Here is an 11,101-nt window from a genome sequence, read left to right on the forward strand (position 1 = left end):
ACCAATCCTGTGTCTTGAGATCTGGACAGTTTGAAGCATGCCAGACTGCAGCTGGTGTGTGTGGGCCCACGTGGATCCACCAGATTTTTGAAGTTCCTGCCATTAGCCTGTGGCAGTCTGGGGTTCTCAGCATGTGGCGGTCACAGTCTGGCTCCTGATCCTGGGATGAATTTTGGTATGTGTATACCAAATTAAAAAAGAGAAAGAGATGAAAACAAAGACAAAAGTGAATGTGCAGGAATTTCTTTCTTTCTTCCATTCTTTCTTTTTTGGTGACTTTCCTAATTGATTTTTATTAATTTTTAAAAATTTTAAATTTTATTTGTTCTAATTCATTGTACATGACAGTAGAATGCATTTATACATTTTGAGGGATTTCTGATCTTCTATCCAGACAGCGGAGACAGTGATGAATCTTTCAAGATGATTCCTCTTCCCAGTTCTCAGAATCCAGAGGGAAGTGCCTGGAACTGCAGCCATGTTCTTCACCCACGCTGCTCTGGAATCTCCTTTCTGCTCCAACTGCTTGTCTGCCTGAAGGGTAGTTTGCACTTCTTGAACTCTTTACGATTCCTCTTCTCAGCTCTCTGGAGGGGAGCTGCACTCCTGGACTCAGCAGCCACCCACCTGCTGCTGCTGGAGTCTCCCTTCTTTTTCTGACTCTAAGATCCCACCATCCCTGTGCTCCCTGGGCACTGCATCTCTGAGCTGGACTTCAGTGCTTTTCCTCTACTCCTCCATCTCATTGTGCAGATGTACAACTATTGATTTAATTCACTCTCCATGAGCAGCCAGCAGGTGCTGGACACTACTCGCCTGCCTGTTTAGCTTCCCTGCCCATCCTGGTCTTTGGATCTGCTTTAGACAGGGCTGCAGCCCTGTCTTGGGATAGGTGGGGCCTGACACTAAACTCCCTAGAAACACAACTTTAAGAATGCCTCCCTTTCATTCTGGAGACATGGGGTGCTGAGTGGCTGAGTCTATTGGCTCTTTGACCTTCCAGGTCAAGGAGGTCTAGGCCCTATACTTTTCTGAAATGTGCAGAGTTGGGAGTCTGTCTGTCTGGGCAGGGCTGTTGGTCCTGCTTTTGACAGATGGAGCTGCTCTTTGCTTTCCTATATAAACTGGTATACTTCACTTGATTTTCTGAAATCCGTGGAAGTGGTGGTCTTGCTGTCTGGGGTGGGACTGTTGTGGTGATCCCAGAAGTTGGATAGGGAGAAAAACAGTATAGGTCAAAAGTTATATTGACCTCTCTCCACACCTCGTATGGAGTCTGCAAAACTATGCTTTTTTCTATGAGGTCATCAGATATCTCGGAACAGGTCTCAAAACAGATGGCAACACTGAAGGTCCACCAAGGTCCGCACACTGGTCACTACCTCCTTTCTTTGCTTTTGCCAGGCCATGGGTGGTCTAACTGCCATATGTCCTAGTGTCGCTTTTGAGGTGAGAATGGAGTGGGTTTTCTGGAGGCATCTTAGAATGCTAGGGTGGCTGAATGACCACCTCCAGTTCTCTTTCCTGTGGTAGATTCCATGGTCACAGGGGAACCTCCCTCTTGTGCGGATTTGGGGAAGGGGAAAGAGTGGCAAGGTCCTAGTGAGACTTTTACCATTCACAATCAAATTTCATTTAGTCCTGTGGTCCATGGAGGTGGCTCAGGCTTATGCCCACATGTTGGAGTTTCAAAGGTGTCCTAGTCTGTGGGTAGTTGCTAATCGAACTTTTTCTGTGGAGGAGGGAACATCAGATTTCTGATTGTGCCTTACAGCTGACATCACTCTCCTCATTTTTGTTTCCCAAAGATACTGATTTGAAAGTACCCCCAGTTACCAAAGTGAATGGTGATGTGGCCAGTGTCTAGTTACATTTAGTGTACTGAAGGAGTCATTGTGTGTTCCTACCAAGTGTGACGCCCCTAGGCTGGCCGTAGAATCCCTCTGTAAATGCTCCTCAGTGAAATGACATTGCGCTCACCTGTGAAGGTATGTAAAACTGTCTAATCAGTTGCATCCAATACAATAAACTGTCCTTGTGTTCTCTGTGCAGGACATAATGTGGGTCCTGTGGAAGGAGGGTGAGAACTTGAAGAATACATGCCCTGTGACCACAAGGAGTACTCAGTAGAGAGTGGGATATAGGCACACAGATCCCTGATGGAGGGCCCATGGGTCATGGCCCACAGCAGAGGTCTGAGTCTCTGACTATGGCATGAAATCATATGGGAAGTCAAAGGCATTCAGCCAAATGGTCAGGCAAGCATTGACTAGTGACGACCCACTGCTTTGGAGGTGTCAAGAGAAAGTGAGTTATCACACGTGGTAACCATATGGGATCAAATCCCTGGAATGGGAATGGGAATGGGAAAGACAGTAGAATGAATAGGACATCACTTTCCTATGCTCATATGTGAACACATGATCAATGTAACTCCACATCATGTACAACCACAAGAATGGGAAGTTATACTCCATGTATGGGTGATATGTCAAAATACATTCTACTGTCACATATAATTAAAAAGAACAAATGGGAAAAATGCTATTCTAATTCTAGCCCAAAACCTAAATCTAACCCTACATATCAACAAATATATGTATATGTAAATGCATAAATATTCATGTACCCCAATATACATATCCAATCTCAAAGGGTAAACTTTATGTTGATTCTATACTTACACCTGAACATAACCATAAAAATAAAATCCCCGGAGAGGTCCATATAGTGGGTTCTTAATTCTACTGCAGCATTTCAAAGGCCTCAGAAGGTTTGGAAAAGGAGCATGAATACTGGGTTAAGCAGAACAGAAAATGTAGAAAGGTTGACCCAGGGCAGTGTTGTTTGTGAATAATGCTACTGCCGCTGAGGAGTTTAGGACTAAGGACCTTCAGTGTTTCCTTTGAAACTGGGTTGCCAATATCGTTCTGAGAAAAGAGACTTTGGCAATCTGAAGATACAGCCAGATTTTGCTTTGGAAACAAATACCCAGAGTCCAAAGTCATTGCTTTAAATTGTGTTTCTATACTCACGTTGCTGTATGGGGCGTGATTCTCCCCGAAACAATGGTAAGCTATTCTTCTCTGGAAAGAATACCCTAGGAGTATGTCAACTGCCACTCATTAATCATTGCAGATCTGAGTAAATCATTGGCAGTGTATAAATATTTATATGAATTTATGAATGTAGGACTGTGATATATAAAATGCTTGTACTTCCGCCTATCATATCACTTGGGCTTTGTATCCAAGCAGCTGGATTGCTGGGCCTCAGCTGTCCCATGGCTCCTGCTCTTTTGCCTGCCCCCCTTCCTCTGTGTGTGTGTCTGCTGCTGGCATCTGGCCTTGCCCAGGCAGGCAAGCTGCTGGTGGTGCCCATGGATGGCAGCCACTGGTTTACCATGCGGTCGGTGGTGGAGAAACTCATCCACAGAGGAAACGAGGTGGTTGCTGTCATGCCAGAGGTGAGTTGGCAACTAGGACAGTCATTGAATTTTACAGTGAAGACTTATTCAACTTCTTACACCCTGGAGGACTTGGAACATGAATTCAAAGTTTTTGCTGAGAATCAAATGAAAAATCATGATGAAGGTTTACTGTCTGCAATATTGAGTACATACAAAGGGTTTTTTGAACTACATTTTACACATTGTAGGAGTTTGTTTAATGACAAGAAATTAGTGGAATTCCTAAAGGAGAGCTCTTTTGATGCAGTGTTTCTGGATCCTTTTGATGTGTGTGGCTTAGTTATTGCCAAATACTTTTCACTTCCATCCGTGGTCTTCACCAGGGGAGTGTTCTGCCATTATCTTGAAGAAGGTGCTCAGTGCCCCAGTCCTCTCTCTTATGTTCCCAGAATTTTCATGAAGTTTTCAGATGTCATGACTTTCAAGGAGAGAGTAGAGAACTATATAAACCACTTGGGGGAGCATTTGCTTTGCCCATATTTTTTCAATACTGCCTTGGAAATTGCCTCTGAAGTTCTCCAAACTCCTGTTACACCATATGATCTCTTCAGCCAAGTATCTATTTGGTTACTACGAACTGACTTTGTTTTGGACTATCCCAGACCTGTGATGCCCAACATGATCTTCATTGGTGGAATCAACTGCCATCAGAGGAAGCCACTGCCCAAGGTACGTTGTGTCTCCTTTGGCACACAGAGGAAAACTGGCTTTGGGCGTTAAGAAAGATTCCTTACTGAGCTGTGACTTGTTATTTGCATTCATTGCATCTGGAATTTCTTCCTGGGTTAACAATTGTTTTGTGCCTGTTCCTTAATCATGGGTTAGCAAATTTTATAAAGCTGGCCTCGTTGATATTGATGTGCATAGCAGTGATGGAATTTATGTCATTTCTAAGCTCTGTTTCTAGTAGTGCTTCAGAAGAACCCTGAGAAACACATTAGGATGTGAACCTTTCACTTTTGCCAATCCTATAGGAAAGTGTTCTGAGCAGTTTTGTCTGTATTTTTTCCTGTTTTGAAATTACTGTATATGTATTCATGCATCTACTGCAAACTTTGCACCTGTTTTATTAAATAATATCTATTAATGAAGTGTACATGAGTTCTTTAGTTTGCATGTCACTCGCCAATGTATTGCAGACATGTTCACAGTCCAGTATTATAAAGTCAACATTTTCATTCAGCTAATTGCATTGAAAGCTTTAAATGCCATTTTCTTTTGAACCAACCAATAGTGATACTGAAAATGTTTGTGCTCTGTGCCTCTTTGAACAAGACTGCAGTGACCATTCTGAAATGTTTTCTTCCCACTCCCGTGTTTCCATATTCTTGCTGTTTTCTTTGTACCTGGGATTGTCCTAGGAGTAGAGCTGGTCAGATGCTGTGCTCCTGTTATGTTTAAACAGCCTGCAGGGTCTCGAGCACCGGCCCTCTTCGTTCAGTCGTGTATGAGAGCTGTAGCTTTTACATACGTTCTCCAGGTCCAGGTGTGGCAACTTGTAAGTTTTGTCGATTTTCTGGGCAACATATTGAGTGTAACTGCTTTGGTTTTTGCTTCCTGTTTCCACAGATATGTTGGGCATTTGCATTTCTTCTCTTGGGAATTTCAAATTCACATTTGTTAGCCATTTTTCTTATAGCTTCTGTCTTTTTATAACTAGTTTCTCCAGTCGTCTATTTGGATATTGACACAGCTTTTTAATATGTGCTGTGAATAAACTTTCAGGAGCTGTTCTTCATCTTTTATGGTGTAGGATTTTCAATTTTGTGGCCTTAAAGTGGTAAAGGTTTTCTTTAAGAGTTTCTGGATCTCAAATTGTTTAAGATGTGGAAACAGTTTTCCACATCATGTTTCATTTTTGTCAACTCTTCCTGTGTAGCTATCTTTTTTCTTTTCCAGAGTCCTTTAAGTATACAGTTCAAGCATCTAATTTTATTAGTTTCCTGCAAGTATCGTCTGATGTCCCAAAATCTTTTGGTCCTAATTCCTCTCTTCATCCATTGCACTGAACTGCAGTATGTATATATGTTTTTATTTTTTGTGCTCGGCACTCTCAGTTTTGTCCCATTGACTTACCTACTTATGAGGCACTACCGTGTTCTGAGTGAGTTGGTCTGTGGTAAACTTAAATACGTATGTCTCACTGTCTGTTTATCTGAATGTTCTTGGTGATGACATTATATATGCTGCTTCATAAAGGGTTTGATTGTTTTGTTGAGGTCCACAAAATAAAAACAAACCATTGGTGTTAATATGAAATTCAACGTTTTCATTGAAAGAGTGGCACGTTTTTTGTTTTTTCTTCCTTTTCAGGATGACGTATTCCTTTTTACACATTCAAGGTTTTTTCTTTGTTTGTTTTTTTAGCTACAATTAGGTGTTTACATTTACTTATTTTCTCAAAATCTGTGTGGTCTTATCATCTGGAAGAATTGTATCTATTTACACAAATTAGTTTCATTGAATTGGCTTATGTCAGAACCTGCCTAGGGTGAATTTATTTCTGAGGTGATTTTTTTTTACTGGTACACATAACTATATAACTGTGGGACTTGTTACATATTTACACATGGTCGTCACAAAATTCGTCAGCTTCATTTCCCTGTTTGTTTCCTTTCCTCCCTCCCTTCCTCCTCCTGGTCACTGCTGCTCTACTCTACTGGTTTTAAAATGTCCATCAGCAAAATGTTCATTTGATTTATGTAATCATTTTATCTTCCTTCTTAAAATTTATTTCTGGTCATTTTATTATTTGTGAACAGGGCAAGTTTTATTCGTTTTAAACTAGTTATTTGTAGTTAAAGGACAGCTTTTGTGCATTTATTTACTATCTAGTTATAAACCTCTATTTCCTTAGTTTTAAGCTTGATTTGGTGGGTAATAGCATATGCAAGTCATTCCCTCTGCTGGTGTTTTCATCACTTATTTTCCTTTTATTGAAATATGTGAGTGTATTACTGGTCCAGGCACTTGACATGGGTATTCAGTGACGTGCAACAGAAGAAATCTTGATAAATACAAAAGAAATGTTCTTGGCAAATGCATAGTGGTGAATTCCTGGTGGAACATTTCATATATTTTCTAGTATATTCTTAGGGATGATCTATGCATTTTTATGTGTGGTTCTGGCTTCTGGCCTGCTAAATATACTTTGTAACAGAGTCCCATCCTCTCCCATGCTGGCAGGAGTTTGTGCAGGGTTTCTGTTCATTTTCACTGGTGGGAATGTGACCTGGGAGAACATGCTTTTGGGCATGTTAAAGCTAGGTGTGGCTTTCTGCTCTTGGGAAGACCAAGCAAGGAGATCAAGTTGCAGGATCTTAACAAGCTGAGTCATTCAACAGGCCCTTCTCCCTTTTACTCTGTCAGCACTGTGCCCATCACCAAGAGGCACTGCCTGTGCTCTTGCCCTCTGCCCTGGGGTGGGGCCCTGCCCCTTGCTGAACCTACAGTGAGTTCAAGGTCGTACACCTGAGGGTTTTAGGAATACAGGATCTCTCTATATATTACCATCATTTAGAAGTGCCTATAAGGGCTGGGAAGATAGTTCAGTTGATAGAGTGCTTGCCTTGCAAACACAAAGCCCTGGGTTCGAATTCCCCAGCACCACAAAAAAAAAAAAAAAAAAGAAAAAAAAGAAGTGCCTATAAAACATTAAACATTGAACCATGTTTCCAATGTGTGTTTTTATGTATAACACACATTTAAAAAAATAAAACATTTGTTTTTATATGTGTATTAAAGGATATATATGGATGCAAACTCCATATATATGGATGCAAACTCTTATATGTTGGGAGACACTATATATTTATAAATATAAATATAATGCAAGCACATTTCTCAAAGAGGAATTCAGATCTCAGAAGGCTCTTTGATTAGGAGCCTGGATACAGCCCAGGTACACTGTAGAAATTTTCATCCAGAGAGCTATGGAGTGTTTGTGTTTCTGTCTTTTTGTTCACAGTAAATACTATCCTTTAAAAAGAAATGATATGTTATACAAATGCTTTTATTTTAAAAAAATAAGCTTTCCCCAGATCTTCCCACCTTACACTTAGGTTGTCCATTTTGTTACTGTTCTTTTGAAAATATGTAGTTTTTGTTTTGGAAACAGCAAAATCTGAATTTTTTTTTCATGCATGCCAGCATCCTAACTAACTTGTGTGACCGCTGGCAAGTTATTTAGCCTGTTTTATAGGTAAAATGTGATACCAGTATGTCCTATAGGGGTCATTGAAACACATGACATAATAGGAGAAAGGCACTTAGTACACACAGTTGGGCCCACAATAAATGAAGGCTACTTTCAAAACGGCCTATTTGCATCATCAAGTGAAATGAAAGCCCATCACCAAACCTAGTCCCCCCAGTGAGGTGGTCATGCCTAGGTTCTGACAACTGGCAGGGGCCTTGGGACCATCGATTGCTTCTCGCGCTCCTCAGGACTTTGTACCAGAGCATATTTAAATGACAAAATGGATCAAATTAATCATTTTTATAGCAGTTCAGAATATTGTCCCCAAACTGGAGAGTAGGGAGGAGGTCTCTGGGGGAAGGAAGGCTGCCACTGATGTGATGCACTCTTGAGGTCCTCTGGTGCACTTCGCCGAGAGGAACATGAGCCCTGGGGACCCAGGTGACCTGCGCCTAACTGTACACCGACTGTGGCAGAGGGTCACTTGGTGACGAGAATTACAAAGCGCCCAGCAGTTTCCAAGTGACAGGAAGCCCCGAAGTGCAATTACCGTTTTCAACTCATTCCTCAGAAAAAAAGCACAGAAGTGGAACTCGAGAGTCTGGCAGGGAGGTCAAAGTCTGGATTCCCGACTCCCGCACTCCACGGCCGAGGTTCGGGCCCTCCTACCCTCCAGCCCTGCACGGGACACTGGCCCGCAACCACCAACTCCATCCAGGAGCGCGCCGCGTCCCCAGGCAGGCCCGGGCCGCTCTCCGCTCGCCCTAGTCAGGCCGCGCCGCCACACCATCGCTAGCTTCCCACGTCCCTCCCGGGATCCCCGGGCGCTGGTTCCACTTACTGCCTAATGCACAGACTCCCACCCCAGCCAAAACTTGAAAGGACTTGACGCGCCCCAGGTGGGAGCTGCCATGTTGGCGAGGGCCGGTCTCCGAAAACGCAGGTATCAGCACGCGCCACGCCTCCCGGGGTGTCCTGCGCGCCGCGCCTCCCAGGGTGCCCCGCGCGCCGCGCCTCCCAGGGTGCCGCGCGCGCCGCGCCTCCCAGGGTGCCCCGCGCGCCGCGCCTCCCAGGGTGCCCCGCGCGCCGCGCCTCCCAGGGTGCCCCTGAAACTTTGTACCTTCGTCAGTGTTAATTTCGTCTTCACGAATTTAACCTGTCTACGTGGCCACTTCCCAATCGATTACTTAGTCATTCTGTTGCTAAAGTCACATTGTGTTTGAGGGCATGCTGCTGCTTCAAGGCAAAGATCATGAACTATCCTAACCCTGGAAAACATACAAGCAGGGTAGGTCAATGGATGTTATTCATTAATCAAGACTCTTCTGAGGAAATCATTGACAGTGGGTATATTTTCACAAATTTATGAATACACACCCACTGCTGTGGTATTTAAGTGCCTGCACTTCTTTAGCCTACTGTATTCTCTGAACATTGAATCCAGGCAACTGCATTGTTGCTCACCTGTCCCATGGCTCCTGCTCTTTTGCCTGCCTGCCTTCCTCTGTCTGTGTGTCTCTTGCTGGCATCTGGCTTTGCCCAGGCAGGCAAGCTGCTGGTGGTGCCTATGGATGGAAGCCCCTGGTTGAGCATGCGCTTGATTGTGGAGAAACTCATCCACAGAGGGCACGAGGTAGTTGCTGTCATGCCAGAGGTGAGTTGGCAACTGGGGAAGGCATCCAATATTACAGTAAAGACTCACTCAACTTCTTACACTCTGGAGGACTTGGATCATGAGTTCAAGGTTTTTGCTGACAGTCAGTGGAAATCTCTGGAAGAAGGTACTCATGGTGTAGCAATGGGTTCATCTAAAGGATTTTTTGACATCACTTTTTCAAGATGTAGGAGTTTGTTTAATGACAAAAAATTAGTGGAATTCCTAAAGGAGAGCTCTTTTGATGCAGTGTTTCTGGATCCTTTTGATGTGTGTGGCTTAGTTGTTGCCAAATACTTTTCACTTCCATCCGTGGTCTTCACCAGGGGAGTGTTCTGCCATTATCTTGAAGAAGGTGCTCAGTGCCCCAGTCCTCTCTCTTATGTTCCCAGACATTTCATGAAGGTTTCAGATGTCATGACTTTCAAGGAGAGAGTAGAGAACTATATAAACCACTTGGGGGAGCATTTATTTTGCCCATATTTTTTAAAAACTGCCTTGGAAATCGCCTCTGAAGTTCTCCAAACAGCTGTCACACCATATGATCTCTTCAGCCAAGTATCTATTTGGTTACTACGAACTGACTTTGTTTTGGACTATCCCAGACCTGTGATGCCCAACATGATCTTCATTGGTGGAATCAACTGCCAGCAGGGGAAGCCACTGCCCAAGGTACGTTGTGTCTCCTTTGGCACACAGAGGATAACTGGCTTTGGGCGTTAAGAAAGATTCCTTACTGAGCTGTGACTTATTATTTGCATTCATTGCATCTAGAATTTCTTCCTGGGTTAACAATTGTTTTGTGCCTGTTCCTTAACCGTGGGTTAGCAAATTTTATAAAGCTGGCCTCGTTGATATTGATGTGCATAGCAGTGATGGAATTTATGTCATTTCTAAGCTCCGTTTCTAGTAGTGCTTCAGAAGAACCCTGAGAAACACATTAGGATGTGAACCTTTCACTTTTGCCAATCCTATAGGAAAGTGTTCTGAGCAGTTTTGTCTGTATTTTTTCCTGTTTTGAAATTACTGTATATGTATTCATGCATCTACTGCAAACTTTGCACCTGTTTTATTAAATAATATCTATTAATGAAGTGTACATGAGTTCTTTAGTTTGCATGTCACTCGCCAATGTATTGCAGACATGTTCACAGTCCAGTACTTATAAAGTCAACATTTTCATTCAGCTAATTGCATTGAAAGCTTTAAATGCCATTTTCTTTTGAACCAACCAATAGTGATAGATATTGAAACTGTGCTTTTTGCCTCTTTGAACAAGACTGCAGTGACCATTCTGAAATGTTTTCTCCCCACTCCCATGTTTCCATATTCTTGCTGTTTTCTTTGTACCCTGGGAGTGTCCTAGTAGTAGAGCTGCTGGTCAGATGCTGTGCTCCTGTTACGTTTAAACAGCCTGCAGGGTCTTGAGCACCGGCCCTCCTTGATCCGCTGTGTATGAGAGCTGTAGCTTTTACATACGTTCTCCAGGTCCAGGTGTGGCAACTTGTAAATTTTGTCGATTTTCTGAGCAACATATTGAGTGTAACTGCTTTAGTTTTTGCTTCCTGGTTCCACAGATATGTTGGGCATTTGCTTTTCTTCTCTTGGGAATTTCATATTCACATTTGTTAGCCATTTTTCTTATAGCTTCTCTCTCTTTTTTTTTTCAGAAGAAATTGGTTTTTTAATTTATTCTTTCCTGATACATATGATAGTAGAGTGTATTTTGAAATTATACATACATACAATTATACATACATAGAATAAGTATAACTTGTTC

At 42.7% G+C, this 11,101-nt stretch overlaps 2 protein-coding genes across 2 annotated transcripts; both read left to right on the forward strand.

Annotated features, from left to right (window-relative positions):
• Positions 1 to 2,603: 2,603 nt before the first annotated feature.
• Positions 2,604 to 4,550, forward strand: LOC124980343 (UDP-glucuronosyltransferase 1A9-like). The gene has a single exon (XM_047545812.1). It carries the CDS (start codon positions 3,209 to 3,211, stop codon positions 4,187 to 4,189), a length of 981 nt encoding a protein of 326 aa, XP_047401768.1. The 5' UTR covers positions 2,604 to 3,208; the 3' UTR covers positions 4,190 to 4,550.
• Positions 4,551 to 8,752: 4,202 nt separating this feature from the next.
• On the forward strand, positions 8,753 to 10,397 carry LOC124979724 (UDP-glucuronosyltransferase 1A8-like). The gene has a single exon (XM_047544325.1). The coding sequence runs from the start codon at positions 9,139 to 9,141 to the stop codon at positions 10,042 to 10,044; it is 906 nt and encodes a 301-aa protein (XP_047400281.1). The 5' UTR covers positions 8,753 to 9,138; the 3' UTR covers positions 10,045 to 10,397.
• Positions 10,398 to 11,101: the final 704 nt, after the last annotated feature.

Source organism: Sciurus carolinensis, chromosome 3 (genome assembly GCF_902686445.1).
Source record: "Sciurus carolinensis chromosome 3, mSciCar1.2, whole genome shotgun sequence".
Classification (NCBI taxonomy): domain Eukaryota; kingdom Metazoa; phylum Chordata; class Mammalia; order Rodentia; family Sciuridae; genus Sciurus; species Sciurus carolinensis.